Source organism: Mastomys coucha, unplaced genomic scaffold (genome assembly GCF_008632895.1).
Source record: "Mastomys coucha isolate ucsf_1 unplaced genomic scaffold, UCSF_Mcou_1 pScaffold15, whole genome shotgun sequence".
In the NCBI taxonomy this organism is placed as follows: Eukaryota; Metazoa; Chordata; class Mammalia; order Rodentia; family Muridae; genus Mastomys; species Mastomys coucha.
The window spans coordinates 77168561-77184840 of record NW_022196897.1 but is presented as its reverse complement, the minus strand read 5'-3'; the positions used below and the strand labels follow the sequence as shown (position 1 = coordinate 77184840).

Sequence of the window (16280 nt, the reverse complement as noted above, 5' to 3'; positions counted from 1 at the left end):
TCTCAGAAGAAGGAGAAAGAGAAAGAAACTGAACCCCCATTTTGGCTATTTTGTCCAGAAAGCTCTCAGGATCTGCCCTGCCCTCCAGAGTCACAGTGGTAACCGTACAATGGTACAGTTGGTAGCTATGCCTAGCTTCTTAGGTAGGTGCTGGCTGGGGTTGCAACTCAGGTCCTTATGCTCACATAGCAAGCAGTCTAACTACCGAGTCATGTCCCCGGCTTTATGCTCATTCCTTTCTCTTTCTATTGCTGCTACTCTCTCTGAGCCTCCACTGTGTCTTGAGTTAGGAAAGCATTACAGCGATGCTCTTTTTGCTAAGTGCCCTTCACCTAGATCCTGTCCTGTCTCTCTTATGTCTGATATCTACCCAGCAGCCAGTGGGGCCATGTAAAATTGGTCTAATTCTACCTCTTGAGAGGCTGTGGCAGGGGGATAGCTGGTTTGGGGTTAGCCTGAGTATATGATGAGATCCAAGAAAGAGAGACAGAGACAAACAGAGACAGACAGACAGAGAGAGAAAGGAAGGGGGATGGAGAGAGGTAAGAAAAGTAGATAAAGAAGAAAAAACTTCCAGAGAGACAAAACTGAAAAATAAAATAAAGTAAAATCTAGATTATAAAAAGGAGAACACGTGGAATGGTGTCAGATATCATAAAACAAACAAACAACAACAAAATCCTGTAATAACCGGAAGACAGTAGGGAAATGCTTTCAAATTTCTAACAGAAAACAAGATTTTATTTTCACCCTGAAGTTTGACACAACCAAACTGCTGCTCACAGGTGAAAGCACAGAACAGACAGGAAGAGAGACAACTCCACACAGCACAGCTGTGCTTCACCTCCTGCATTGCCTCCCTGGAGTTCCTGACACATCTGCTGTCTCCTGGGCTTTCTGCATATAGTGGCTCACTCTGTCCTTATAATTCTGCAAAGTGGATGTCATCATGGAAAAGTTAAGACAGCCCACACAGCAGTCTGGGCTCTTATCACCTCACAACAGTATTACTGAGAAACACAGGGAAAGACAGAACAGGCATTCAAAGGAGACACTGCTGCTAAGGCTCAGCTGAACTGTGTCCTAGTCACATGATCATAACAACAGGCATGTCTGTTCATATGCGTTACCATATAACAATGAGAAGCCTGCAGAAATGTGAGCATTGTGTTGTGAATGGCTGTTGTCAAATGCTCTTCCTCACAGCCTACATCCACAGATACATGTCTCAAACTGGGAGACTGAACTGACTCATCTCTGTTCAACACCGAGAAGGCTCTCAGTAAACGTCGATGTTTGTGTGGCTGGGAGATGACTTGAGGGATAAAGCACTGGGCATCCAACCACGAGCATTCTGGTTCAAATCCTAGTACCCATGTAAATTTGTGTTGTAAGTGGCAGCTCCCCCTTTACCCCCTTGACTCCAGGGCTCTGAAAAGACAGGTTTTCTCCAGAGTAAGGTGATTAGACATCCTATTGGTATCAAATAGATAAGATGATAGATGTACCACAAAGTTTCCGCAAATGTCACCGGCAGTGGGGAGGTAGGAGAGAAGGCTTTGCTTAAAGTGCTGTGTGCTTTTTACTATGGCATTGAGAACTTGTTGTTTTAAGACTTATTTTTATTTTATGTGTATGGATGTTTTGTCTGCATGTATGCCAATGTACCATGTGCACATGGGGTACTCACAAGTTACAGATAGTCATGAGCCACTGTAGAGGTGTTGGGAACCATGCTTGAGTCCTCGGCAGGAGCAGTCAGTGCTCTTATCTGTAGACCTCTCTCCAGAACCTGAGCATTTGTCCTTTATTTTTTATTTTTATTTTGTTTTCTAGAGACAGGGTTTCTCTGTGTAGCTCTGGCTGTCCTAGAACTCACTCTGTAGACCAGGTTGGCCTTGAACTCAGAAATCCACCTGCCTCTGCCTCCCAAGTGCTCCCAAAGGCGTGTGCCACCACCGCCCAGCAGCATTTGTCCTTTTAATAGTTTAAAAAGTAAGCACTTAAATGTATTTTAGGCTGGCAAGATGGTTCCCACAAGTTGTTCTCTTACTACATACACGCACACCACATACACACACACACAGAAAGAGAGAGAGAGAGAGAGAGAGAGAGAGAATATATAAAATAGAAAGTGTATTTAAATTTTCACCAAACATAAAGCTATTCAGACCATGTAATTTCCCTGTCCAAAACTCTCCAGTAAGATTAATTACAACTTAGTAGCAGCGGGCTGTCCTGGCAAGTGTGAAGCCACAGGATACAACTTATACTCCTCCGTGACCTTCAAGCCTTTTTTGATCTGCCCTTTGATGGTCACTTTGGTTGTCTGCTGATGATCTGTAGCCATGTATGCTTTGCCTAAAGATTCCTGCTCTTGCTTTTGCTGTTCCCTGTCCCCATCCACCTCACAAGCATGGCCTTTCTTCTTCACGAAGATTTCAGCTCAGCCATTACCCTCTCAAAGGCTTCCCTGAACATTTATGTGAGCAGGACTTCCACACACCGATGAGTAGAGGAAGGGAGGTGCGAATTGAGTGGAAGGGTGGGTGTGGGTAAAGAGGGTAGATGAGAGAGTGAATAGATGAGTGGGTGGATAGGTAGAAATGTAAGTTCGTGGAGGATGGGTAGATGAATAGGTGGGTGGGTGGATGGATGGACAGGTGGGATGGATATGGATGGATAGATTGATGAGATGGGTAGGTGAGTGGATGGATGGATGGCTGTCACCCAGGTGGTTACTCCTTTGGGGTTTGCATATCAGATATTCTCCATATCAGATATCAGATATTACATTAGGATTCATTACAATAGTAAAATCACAGTTCTGAAGAAACAAAATAAATAAATAAGTAATTGTGTGTCACCGCAACATGAGAAGGTGTATTAAAGAGTCATAGTATTAGGAAGGTTGAAAACCACTGCCCTAGCTGCTTGCTCAGGTACAGCAATGCTAACAACATATACTGAGCACTCACTCGGTCCTGTTCTTAGCATGCTACACACAACCCCGCAGAGGACACATGTCACCTCATGGGCCTATTGCAATTCTGTGAGGTACTTCCATGATCTCAGTTTTACAGAGGAGGAAGGGGCACTCAGAGAGGCTCTGTGGCTTGCCCCAAGGCTACACAGCTGCTGAAGTCAGTGGAGAAAGGATTCCACTAAGCATCACTTTCTTATGGTGTGGACACAAAGGACAGGCTGGAATCAGCAGAAGGATGCAAAGGGCAGAAGACTCTTTTCTTGAGTCTTCGAATAGAATGTTCCAGTAGGGATCAGGGACAGCACTGATACTCAGATGGCTAATGACATCAGAGGCGGGGATAGACAGGGACACCCAGAGACCCTGGAGGAGTCTCTAAAGGAATTTTGGGCTCATGCCTTAAGTAGAGTGCCATGGATGACCAGGAGTCACTCCTCTAGCCCTGCCCCAGCTTCCTGTGAAATGCTAACTCCATCTTCCCAGCCACAATCCCACATCTGATATCTAGATATTTGGGCAACTGCATAAAGGCAAAAGTGAGGAAATACCTCTTGAAGGAAATGCCTCTATCTAAACCCAGTGACTTAAACATAAACTAGGCCAAAGAGAAAGCAACCCAGACTGAGAAAGAGGCTCCAAGCCCCGCTGTGCTTGCGAGACCTGTGCCACCAGGGGGAGCCCTCCTCAAACCCAGCGGGATTTCGGTCAGTCCTCCAACTGCTGCTGGAAGGGTGGGTGGATATGGTGTCAGTCACTCAGACCTGGTTCTTAATCTGGGTGGGGGGAAATAAGGATAACATAGGCCGGGATAACATATGTTATCTGAACTTCACCCAGGGAGGGTGTATTTCTTATCCACTTTGAACAGGTTTAAGAAGAACAAAAGAAAGCATTTGGACACACTTCCAGCAGACTTCATGCTGAGTGCCAGGTGAAGGTGCTCTCAAGGTTTGCCTTCCAAATGAAAAAGCCTTAACTGTGTGGCATCACGCAGGACAGTCCGGGGTGTGGCTGTGAGGTGTGAGCACTCCCTCAGTTGTGGCCCTGAGCGTTTCTTGGACCTTGAATCTCCAGATGCAGGCAATATGGAGAACCCCCTATCGCAGTCTGGATCCGGGTGCCTATACTTCTTGGTTCGTTTCAGGTGACCTGTTATCTCCTTGCCCAGTCACTAAGAGTTTCTTCCCTCTCCCCTTAACTTTCTAGAGAGCAAGGCTGGGTTTGGGGTGGGCAGTTAGGGCTTCCATCAGACTGGGGGGCCTTGGTGTCTGCTAAACAAGGGACGCTCAGAGGCTTTTACCTGACCCAGGGTTGTTCAACGTGGTGGGGTTGGGTGGCTGGAGAGATGGCTGCCATGAGTGGAGACCTTTCTGGCATCTACTAAAAGAGTTTTTTGGTTTTTGTTTAAAAAAAAAAAAGTTGCTAAGCTTTTACCAACAGAATTACCAAGTCCCAAATCTCAGAAGTGGCAATCTCAGAAAGGCTGTTAACCACACAGTGAGGAAGGGAGGCTTACCAAAGAGGGTTTTGGATAAAGGGGGATAGCAAGAAAAGAGAGAATGCGGTAGAATGAGTTGTCAGGGAAGAGCACAGGCACAGGATAGATCGCCTGGACCAGAAATCACTGGCCTAATCAAGCCACTCAGCTCCCCACCTATCCTCATTTATTAAAAAGTCTCCAGGCCGCCCAGATCTAAGCCAGATGGGGTCCCAGTGCTAAGACGCAGAAAGCGGACAGAAGTCCTCATCCCTAACCCAGAAGCTATCTCCAGTAGATAAGCACTCACAAAAGAAAAATTGGTCTTCTTTAATGGAGTCTCACTAGGTGTATAAACCACATTTAAGGGCAGGTGGCACTCCCTGGGTAAAGGACCAAGCAGAATGCCAACACAAATGGACTCAAAGGTGTTTTTGGAGTTTTGTCTTGTTTTTGTTTGGTTTTGGTTGTCTCACAATACTTTGGGCACTTTTAAAAAACCTTATGGGCTTCTGGCTTTGAATTTTTATGGGATTTCTGTCTGTGTGTGAATGTGTGTTTTATGTCTTTATGTCTGTCTGTCTGTCTGTCTGTCTGTCTGTCTGTCTCTCTCTCTCTCTCTCTCTCTCTCTCTCTCTCTCTTTCTTTTTCCCTAAGACAGGATTTCTCTGTATAGCCCTGGCTGTCCTGGAGCTCGCTCTGTAGACCAGGCTTATATGTGTTTCTTGCACTTTTTCTTTGGCTTTTTTTTCCTGTCTGTTTATTTGTTTTATCCTATTCTGATTTATTTTATCTTATTTTATTTTTAAGTGTCTATTGGTTTTCTAATGAGAGAGAGAAAGCAAAGGAGTGGATTTGGATGGTGGAATCTGGAAGGAGTTGGGGAAAAGGAGACCACAATAAGAATATTTTGTATGACAATAAATCTATATTTTTAAAGCCCCCAAGGACCAGACAAGGTAAATGAGAAAGAAACTAAATTTTCCCTTAACATGGGAAGATGCTCAGGGATCAGAGATGGGGCTGATGTTGTGGGATATAGGGATGGGGTGGCTGCCTGCATCTTACTCTCAGAATTCCAAGTAACCTCAGGAGTCGTTTCCTCTCTCCAGCCCCAGGGCATGCTGGGATGAGGATGGAGGACCCTGTACTCACCGCTATGGCTCTCTCCATCACTGCCCATCAAGGAGTAGTAGTCATGCGTTTGACGTTGGTATAGTTCTGGTTCGTAAGTAACCAGCTCATCCGATGGCTGCTGAGAGAGAAAGGTGTCAGAGTCTGAGCTGTTGAAGAGATTCCAGTGTGGTTGTCAGCTAAGTCTGAGGCCTGTGACCGTCCCTGACTGGGACACCTCTGAGCTGCCCAGCCTGTGCTTTGAATCCAGAGCGCTCAGGGACACAGTGGGTAAGGCGGAGGTGGGAAGTTCAGGACAGTGGGAAGGCAATGATGAGGTAGAGAAGTCAGAGGTCAGAAGGGCTGAAAAGAGGGTGCGTACAGCCCCTTCCTCTCTTCTCTTATTCTCCATGGCACCGTTCCACATACACCTACGCCCGTGGAGGCCTGTTGGCCTCTCCCGTTCCCACCAATTCACCCTTCCCCCACATGTACAAATACTCACTGTGACACACTTATACCCAAAGCCATGGGGACTCACTCTCACATGTCCATACACTCACTCTTGGGTTCCCGTCTCAGTCTCACACACAGGCATGCTCACCCTCTCGTGAGCCCCACGTCTCACACAAGTCTGTACATCTGCTCACACTCACTGACACCCCCACAGGCAGGCAGGTATATACTGACACACACATGCTCACACCGAGTCCCAGCCATCAGTATATTCCCGTACCTTACAGAGCCAACCATGGCCTACTCTCCAGGGCTACCTTGTGTCCCTCTGCTACCGCCTGCTCCTGGACTCCTCCCTTCCTGTTAGCTGCTGTGCTGCTAGTCCCAGGCAGGCACAGTCTCACATGATGACTGTTATGTTGATGATTTGTTTGTACGAAGGTCACCCAGGCAGGTTTTGGGGATCAAAGAACTATCTCTTCTGCTTGTTCTGTCCACTGTCCTTGATGGGAGACTCCCTACCACTGTTGATTTTTCTCTTCCCTCCTCTCTGTCCTCCTCTCCTTCCTCTGTCTGTCTTCCTTCCTTTCTCCATCTTCTCTCCTTCTGCCTCCTCCATCTCCTCTCTAACTTGCATGGGCACAGGGATACGCACACCCAAGCCTTCCCATCAGTCACTGGGCTTCTCCCCACCCCCGCAGAGTGTGCCCAAGGATTGCACAATAGTAGTTACTTGGCCTTTCTTGGTGGGCCAGAGCTGCCTTGGGAGCCCATCTACTCAAGAGACACTTTGGATGACTTCTGAGGCTGGAGAGAGGGGCTAAAGAGCTGGTATACGAGCTGGAGGTCTGCCCTGTGCCATATCTGCAGGAAGGAGAGGTCAAGGGTCGGGGACAGTGGCTTTAATTGAGGCAGAGTGGACCTTTGGGACAACCTCCATTACCTGTGCTTGCCCTAGCACCTTCTCTGTCCCAGGTGGGAGAAGGGGATCAGGATAAAGGTGAGGACAGTGAGGTTTGGCTAGCCTGTCTTTTATCCTGTGAGGAGGTCAGAAGCTGCCTCCCTTTCCCCGGTTTCCAGGCAGCAAACTAGGCCTGTCTCTGTTGCAGGACATTGGCTATGATGTCAGGCCTAAGGTGCTACCAAGGGCTTGAAGGAATAGAAAAGAGATCTGTCTCTAGTTCAGGAACGCTGAGTCAGGTGGGCAGGCCCTGCTCAGCCTTTCCTCACTGCCTCTACACCTCCAAGGGTAGGAGAAAGCAAGAGGATCCTCTCTAAGGGATTCTAGGCTGCCATTTGCCCAAAGCTGCGATTGTCTCTGAAAACAGGAGGAACAGCGGGATCTGCCCACCTGCTTGTGTCCCTGTCCCTGTTCCACCTTAAATCCAGCCAGGTCTTCTTATTCTAGCCCAATCTCTGTCGCCTTCTGGTCCCAGTCTATCCTTCACCCGATTTCTTATGGAGCTAAGTTCTAGCCACAAATCTAACTGCAGTGTTTCTGCCGTATGTGCTATTCTTCCCCTGCCTGGCCCCAAGAAGTCAGTCTTGGTCACTGCCCCAGACTCTCAGATCCCTGTAGGCCCAAAGTCCAAACACTTGGATCAACAACCATTCTTCTATGCCGGGCCACAAACTGAATGTTGGGGACCCATGGGTGACTTAGAGTTCTAATAGTCTTTGTCTCAAAAGCCTATACAGGTCATGAGTTGAAACTTTCCTGTTGCCTCCAAAGACTCCTAGGCCAGTCTCCAGATCTCCTCATCCATGGCTTCTCAGTAGCCGCCCTCACCATCTTCAGCCCAGTACCCTGCCCTAGAGTTCGGCCTGCCACTGAACCCATCTATAAATAGCTGTTCAGGCCCCACCGATCACAGCCCCACCATGGGGCCAGCCGGCAACCCTCAGCCCGCCAGGGCATGCTCTAAGGAAGCCAATGGCCCCTCGCTGGGTCTCAGACCAGCAGCTCCGGGGAGGAAACACCAACTTCCCACTGATAGGGAGCCGGAGGGCAGCGGGTGGGCTGGTGGGTTAGTGGGCAGATGGTCACGCATCCCAAGACCCCAAGCCGGGCTGGCAGTGAAGACCCAGTACTCACAGGGGGGACGAGGGGAAACCCTTCCATTTTGCACGCCTGTAACATCCAGCTGAGCTCCAGGTTGGTCAGATCCCCTGCTTCGGTGGGGATCAAGGCAGATCCCCCTCAGGACCAGGTGCCCCGTCGGGGGGCTGGACGGTTGTGGGTCAGACGCAGGGCTCAGGCCTGCCCCCTGAGCTACAGGAGCCCTGGGTGAGCCCCCTCCCTTGACATTGCAGGGCCAGCACAAGTTCCTGATTTTATCGAAGGGCCTGCCACTGGGAGATAGTCCCCTTGGGGTGACATCACCGCCCCAGCCCGTTTGCATAAATCTCTTGCGCTACAGGAAGTCTCTGGCCGGCTGGGGCAGGTGGTTCTCAAAGGGCAGCCCTGGGAAGCTTGGGGGCCAGGCCCCCTGCCCAGAGGAAACTGGGGCTGAGAGGGAGAAAGGCTCGCACTACCATGGAAGGCTTCTGCTGCTCCGGCCGCTAGGCCTTGCTAAGGCAGTCCACTATTCTTTTAGCTTAATAATACCGATTTCTTCTCAGACCCCTATGGTAGCCAAGAGTCACCTCTTTTGGGGGGTCAGAATAGCGACAGTGTGGGTCCCTAATTTCTAGGGTGATTTTGGCAGGTGGAGGACTTTGGTCCCAAGGCTGCCCCGCTTGGCTCTTCCTGTAGGCCCTGCATTATCTATCTGCTAGATCGTCCTAAACCAATTAAGGCCAACAGTAGACATTGGGTCTCCCACATTGTATCTCTTTTCCTGACTCCTCAAGTGGGCTTCCCCCCCAACTGGGAAGGACCGTGGCTTTTTATACCCTCCCCACCCAGCTAAGTACCACAGCTGGTGTTAGATCCCTAAGGACATAGTTCCCAGCCCAGATTTCCCAGTTTCTCCAGCCCTTGAATGTTATCATCTAGACTTCCTCGTTTATAAACCTTCCTCAAACATTTCTCCTTTCCTCTGTTTTCCTTATCTCTTTCTGATTGTCTGCTCTTTCCAGCTCATCACACTACCCATCCATCTACACATCTATCTGTTCATGCAACTGCTCATTTCTGAACTGTCATTCAGCTCCTCCGCTTACCCTTGTCTTAAGCAACATGCTCATTTAGTCACCTGTCTGTCTGTACATCAGCCCATCCATCTGCTAGCACTTTGTATTTTTCTTTCTTTCTTTTTTCTTTTCATTTATTTATTTATTTATTTATTTTGGTTTTTCGAGACAGGGTTTCTCTGTGTAGCCCTGGCTGTCCTGGAACTCACTCTGTAGACTAGGCTGTCCTCGAACTCAGAAATCCGCCTGCCTCTGCCTCCCAAGTGCTGAGATTAAAGGCATGCACCACCACCACCTGGCATATTTTTATTTCTTTACTATATAATCTCCTGTCAATCTGGCCATCTGTCTATCCATCTGTCCATCCATCCATCCATTGGTCCATCCTTCCAACTTTTTTATTCTTCCACCCACACATCCATCTATTCACTTAATCTATATATCCATTAATTCATTAGTCTGTCTATATCTATCCATTTTCCTGTCTACTCATCTACTCCCAATCCACTCTTCCATCCATCCATCCATCTACTTATCCATCAGTCTGTCTACCCATTCATCCATACATCCATCTATACATCCATAAATTATACCATCTACGTATCAATTTTTCTATCCATCACCTATTAATCAATCTATCTATTTACATATCCATCCATCCATCCATCCATGCTTCTTCCCAATGTTAAGCAAGCTCTATGCTGAGTTCTGGGAAAGTGAAAAGGTTTCCTGCCCTTCAGACATCCAGACTAGAGAGTAGAGCAATAGTCCTGTTCCTCCACACACACCTGCCCCCCACTTCCAACTCCAAGGACACACATCTCTAGGGAGACTACTCTGTTGAGCAACAACTTGTTTTGTCTTGTTTTTGTCTTTTTGAGACAGAGTTTCTCTGTGTAGCCTTGGCTATCCTGGAACTCACTCTGTACCTGCCTTTGCCTCCCAAGTGCTGGGCTTAAAGGTGTGTACAACAACCCCCTGGCTAAGGAGGACTTCTTGGTCAGTTTCCTCCTATGTATATTTTAACCTCTTGCTTTATATAAAAACTAGCCTGGCCAGGCGGTGGTGGCGCATGCCTTTAATCCCAGCGCTTAGGAGGCAGAGGCAGGTGGATTTCTGAGTTCGAGGCCAGCCTGGTCTACAGAGTAAGTTCCAGGACAGCCAAGGCTACACAGAGAAACCCTGTCCCCAGTAGTTTCCTACTGCTAGCAGAAAAGGAAGGGTCCCACGGTCACCTTCACCTCCATCCTTTCTTTTCTTGCAGACACACTTGGTTTTTGTTTTGTTTTGTTTTTGTTTTTTTGAGACAGGGTTTCTCTGTGTAGCCCTGGCTGTCCTGGAGCAGACACACTTGGGACTCCCCAGAGGGTCCAGATCACATGTCCTCCAGGCTCCCAGGAACCTGACTCAAGCCCCTCCCTGAGGTGAGGGAAGACACAAACTCACTCCACACCAGCAGTTGTAGTTCCTCAGGTTTCCACCAAACAGGCCTAGCTCCAGGTGACTGGATTATAAGGGGAGAATGGTCTGGGACATGAGAACCAGGTCCTGACTGTTATTTTCATTCATTAATTCATTGCTTTGGTTGTTCTAGTAAGGTCTTGCTTATGGTATCCCGGGCTAGCCTGGAACTTGCTGTATAGACCAGGCTGTTTTCAAATTTGTATTTATCCTCTCACCTTTGCCTCGACAGTGCTGGAGGGAGCCCCATGCCAAGCCCCAAATTCTTCCTTCCTTCCTTTCTCCCTTCACTCCCTCCATCAACTTGTGTCCATCCTCCTTTCCCTCCTCTCTTCTCTCTCCTTCTCCCTCTTCCCCCCTTCACACCACCATGTTTTTCTTAGGATCTCTAGCCCAGACTATCCTTGAACTTTTTTATATAACTGAGAACAGCTTTGATCTCCACCACATTTAATTGCTCAGTTTCTGTGGTGCTGGGGATTGAACTCCAGACTTTGAGCGTGGGAAAGCACTCTGTCAGCTTTCATCCCCAGACCCTAGCTTAGTCTCTTTATGAACATGTTTATTCATTTCTGCATTCATCCAGTTACAAAGTTCACTCAGCAATTTCTATGTATCCACACACATGAATGAGACCTCAGGCCTGTAGAGAGATGGGCAGACAGACTGTGGGCTTTGTGGAGAGAAGGCAAGAGAGGGGTAGTGGGTATGTGTGGGGACAAGTTATTTGATCAGGGTCCCAGAAAGGGCATCCTGGGAGCAGTGTGCATGGGATATCATAAAATGCATGCCTGGCTGAAGAGGCAGTCTGAGTGCAGACAGAGATTTAGAGAAGAACTTGGAGCAGTAAGCTGCTATCACTGTGGCCAGGAGAAAGGCATAATGGGAAAGCAAGCCTTTACTGCTAAGCCCAGGAGCCTGGGCCAAATACAGCATCATCAGTGGTGTTTCTGCTGGTTCTAAGCAGGGAGTGTGAGATTTGCCTTATGATCACAGACAAGAGACCAGGTAGGCTGTGTGTTCCCAAAGTGTAAGATTCAAGGGCTCCAGGAAAAGAATCGTTCTATGTCTGTCCAAGGCGGCTCATAAAAGAGAGCCAGGGGAATCCAGAAAGATGACGGTCCGGTTGACAGATTTGTAGCTCTTGTAGAAGACCTATGCTCCACTCCCAGTCCCCACATGGTGGCTCACAGCTGTATGTAACGCCAGTCCCAGGAATTCCAATGTCCTCTTTTGGCACACACATGATGCACATATGTAGGTTAAAAGAAAACAAACCACTTGATCACATAAAATAAATAACTCTCCAAAAAAGTTGTTTTTTTTTTTTTTTTTCAGAAAGGGTTTTCTCTGTGTAGCCCTGACTGTCTTCAAACTCACTCTGTAGACCAGGCTGGCCTCCATCTCAGAAATCTGCCTGCCTCTGCCTCCTAAGTGCTGGGATTAAAGGTGTGCACCACCACTGCCCGGCAAAATATTAAAAAAAAAAAAAAGTAAAAGAGAGAGAGAGAGAGAGAGAGAGAGAGAGAGAGGGAGGGAAGGAGGGAGGGAGAGAGAGAGAGAGAGAGAGAGAGAGAGAGAGAGAGAGAGAGAGAGAGATATCCAGGGTAGCTTGGAGGGGTCTCAATCATAGAGTGCATGCTTAGTGTCCTGAGTTCAATCCCTAGGACAAAGTAGACCTGGGCTGGGCAGTGCGGGGAAGGGGGAAGACAAGGAAATAAAAGACTAAGCTTTCTAGAAATGTGTGGACTAAAGTCCACCCTCTGGATAATAGTATCCTGAGGCTGAGCACACCTAGCTGCCTTCACTCCCAAAGGCCTCCCAGGCCTCTTCCCCTCTCACCTCCAGGGACCTGCTGTTATTAAAATCCCAGAATCCTAGACTCTAAGAAAGCCCAAGTCAAGCCTTGTACCTCACAGAGGGAACCCAGGACCCACAGGAAGGCTCCTAACCTGACCCCAGTCACTGAGAGAAACACCTGAGCTAAACATACAAACAAGATGTTTTCAGTTTGCAGTGAGTTTTGTCCTCATAGGTCGTGGGGTAGCAGTGCTGTGGTAGCTTTAAATAGTGAACAACAGGGGAAGTCTGCTAATGCACAACCCAAGTTAATGTTGCCTTTTAAAAGACACTTGGGCAGGGCGGTGGTGGCGCACTTGGAAGGCAGAGGCAGGCGGATTTCTGAGTTCGAGGCCAGCCTGGTCTACAGAGTGAGTTCTAGGACAGCCAGGGCTATACAGAGAAACCCTGTCTCGAAAAAACTAATTAAAATAAAAAAGACACTTGGATGAGGGTGATAGCTCAGTTGGTAAAGTGCTCACTTGCAAGGGTTAGGACCTGAGTTCAATCCCAGCTCCTACATAAAAAGCAGGGAATGGTGTTATACCTTAGAAACCCAGCACTGAAGAGGTAAACAGGAGGGATCATTCTAGCCAGAACACTGAGTTCAAGGCACGTGAGGGACCCTGTGTCAAAAAACAAGGTAGACAATGTCCTGAGAATTTGTAGAGGTTGGTCATGTATACACACACACACACACACACACACACACACACACACACATATACACGCACACACGCACGCACACGCACGCATGCATGTGCATGCAAACATGACAGGGAAAACTGTTGGTTTAGGGCTCTGAGGTTTGTTACTAAGCTGGATGTTTCCATCCTTGTGACCTCATGGCACTAAGACAGCAACCTGCTAAACCGAGACCTAGATCCGTGACTCAAACAGGGTCGGTCACACAGCTTATGAGTAGAAGAGTGGGCTCTGGGCAGGTTCAGGTTTCCCAGCAGGAAGAGGAGATCTGATACTCCAGGAAGGGAAAGAGAAACAAAATACAAAGTCCAAAAGAAAGAAGAGAAGCTGACAACGGGAGCATTAGGGAAGGAGGGAAGGGAGCAGGGGAGAAGAGAGGACACAGAGGAACAAAGAAATGTGGGACCTCAGAGAGCTGGTGGTCAGCAGACCTCAGAGAAGGGAGCATGGCACAGACTCCTTCCTCTCCAGGAGAGAGAGTTCTGGGCTTTCTGGAGGTCACCAGGTGCCCCTTGTTGGGCAGTGCTTTTGACTCACTCTTGGTGGCAGGAAATTGGTTTGGAACCAAAAATATTGGTGCCTCCAGGGAACAGAAGAGAAAAACAAAGTTTTAAATTATTTTTAGTTTTTAATTGATGATGATGATGATGATGAAGATGATGATGATGTGTGTGTGTGTGTGTGTGTGTGTGTGTGTAATGTGCACATGAGTACAGGTTCCCTCATCCATCAGAAGAGGATGTCAGATCTTCTAGAGCTGGAGTTACAGATGTTATAAGCCACCTGATGTGGGTGCTGGGAACTTAATTTTTGTCCTCTTCAAGAGATGCATACTCTTAACCATTAAGCCATCTCTCCAGCCCTGAACATGCATTTCCCACCCAGAGAATGAGTTTTTCTGTGTAGCCCTGACTGTTCTAAAACTCCCTCTGTAGACCAGGCTGGCCTCCATCTCAGAGATCAGCCTACCTCTGCCTCCTGAGTGCAGGAATTACAGGCGCACCACCATGGCCTGACATACATACATTTTAAAGTTAAAACACGTGTGGTTTTTATTATGTGTTTGATGGGGCAGGTATGTGTGCCATGGCCCAAGTGTGGAGGTCAGAAGACAGCTTTGTGGAATCTGCTCTCTTCTACCATACCCGTTCCCAGGACTGAATACAGGTTACACTGCAGTTTGAGAAGCCAGTGCCCTTACTTGCTGGGCCTGTGGGCCAGCACTAGTAAATACATCTCTAACTTTAAATATTTCCAATTTATGGTGACTTTACCAGAAATGTAACATGGTAATACAAGAGAAAAAATGTAGTTTATTTTAAAAATAAGATAGGGCAAGTGAAATAGCTCAGTGGTAAAAGGCTACCAACCTTGACAACCTAATTTAGATCACTGGGACCCACGTGATAGAAGGAGCAAACTGACTGACAAACGAGAGATCCTCTCACCTCCACACATGTACATGCCCCCACCCCATGCCATGATGCACACACACTAAATATATGTAAAACAAATAAATGCATTTATCTTATCGAGATAGTTTCTTGTGATCGATATCCCCAAATTCCTGGGCTCAAGTGACCCTCAATCTCATAAGTAGCAAGGACGACAGCTGAAGATGTACCCCAGTGTTTAGAGTGCTTCCCTAACATGTACAAGGCCCTGAGCAAAACCAGTAGCAAGGCAATGAATGTGTGTCACCTCATGCAGCTGTGTATCTGCAGACTGTGAGACACCATTCATAAAACAGAGCGCATAACATACGTATGTGCAGTGGAAGGTAATTGTAAAATTAACACCTGTGGCATAAATACCCAGATGAAGACTTGAACATGAAGCATGCCCTACGTGCCCTTCCCCCAATTCCTTCTAGAAGGAACTGTCCCCTAACTTTAACTCCTTAGTTTTTCTTTTGGTCTGGCACTGAGGTTGGACCTAGGACCTCTCACACAGAAGACAGGCAAGTGCTCCACCACTGAGTGTATCTTCCAGCCTTCCTTTTACATTTTAATATGAAACAAAATGTCACTAAATTGCCTGGAACTTCCTGCCACCCACACACCCACACCCACGTGTCTCATCCTCTCCCAGAAGCTGGGATTCCCGGCTTGTGCCTCCAGTCCGGCTTTTTTGTGGTACTGGGGATTGAAATAAAGTTCTCACAAGTACCAGCCAAGAGCTCTGAGTTGCAGCTCCATCCTGTCTGCTCTCCCTTAGAAACATCTTTAAAAGTGCATTTTAGTTTTTCACTTTTATTTATTTATTTATTTACTTACTTACTTACTTACTTACTTACTAATTGAGACCATGCCAGTCTGGATAGCCTGGAACTCACTATGTAACCTAGACTGGCTTTGTAATTTATTTTCATAACAGAAAATGAACAGAGGAAACTTGCAGGAAGGTCAGCACAGCGCCTGCGGCCCGTGGGGATGCGTGTTGCTGTGGTTCTTGTTTGCTGGATAGTGTCTCGTGGTTACAGTTTCTGTAACCAGGTCCTTATCGATGTGGGTTATTCTTTCTTTATTCTTTCTTATTTTCTGGCCTTGAACTTACAGGTCTTCTGTTTCTGCTTCCCGGAGGCCACAGTTACAGGCTTGCCTAGCTCTGTTCAGCCATCTTTTGCTGCTGTAACTGGGGCTGCTGTTGAAAAAAATACATTAGTTTACACATATGCAGGGATGTATCTCACAAAAATGACTAACACTTGAATTACAGTGCGTTTTTAATTCTGAGAGAGATAACAGACAGATAAGTATTGCCCTATCTCCCACAACTAAATTGTACCTATTTATCATCCTATTAGCAGCACACATGATGGTGCCACTTCCCCAGACACTAGACAGAGGCTGGCCTTTAGAGTGACAGGGAGATCAGACAGCCTGGGGGTTATATATCTCTTGGCTGGTTGCTGATGGGGGGTGGGCAAGGTGTTAATACAATCACAGAGTAGGCCAGCAACCAGAAACTGACAGGAGTCCTGAAACTACAGACCCTCAACATCCCTAGCAAGGCACTTCAGTCCCAAGGACTGAGAACTGAGAGAACTCCCCTTCCCACTTTCCTACACACATAACCCCAGGAGCTGAGGCAAGGTGCGTGTGAAAA

At 47.5% G+C, this 16280-nt stretch overlaps 1 protein-coding gene and 1 long non-coding RNA gene across 6 annotated transcripts in view; both read right to left on the bottom strand.

Moving 5' to 3' along the window:
- Positions 1-9031, bottom strand: part of Spi1 (Spi-1 proto-oncogene) — a 19262-nt gene extending 10231 nt beyond the window's left edge. Inside the window, exons 1-2 of one of the 2 annotated variants that reach the window (XM_031370953.1) lie at positions 8128-9031; positions 5619-5715 (exon numbers count right to left, since the gene is read on the bottom strand). In XM_031370953.1, coding sequence (XP_031226813.1) covers positions 5619-5715; positions 8128-8172 — 142 coding nt within the window. In that variant the 5' untranslated portion in view covers positions 8173-9031. Of the gene's footprint in view, positions 1-5618; positions 5719-8127 lie in introns of both variants that reach the window. The other variant, XM_031370952.1, reaches the window with a different exon arrangement.
- A 6284-nt stretch (positions 9032-15315) lies between these two features.
- Positions 15316-16280, bottom strand: part of LOC116090458 — a 20856-nt gene continuing 19891 nt past the window's right edge. For all 4 annotated transcript variants that reach the window (XR_004118687.1, XR_004118684.1, XR_004118686.1 and 1 more), the window contains one exon: positions 15316-15815. This is a non-coding gene — a long non-coding RNA (uncharacterized LOC116090458). The remainder of the gene's footprint in view (positions 15816-16280) is intronic.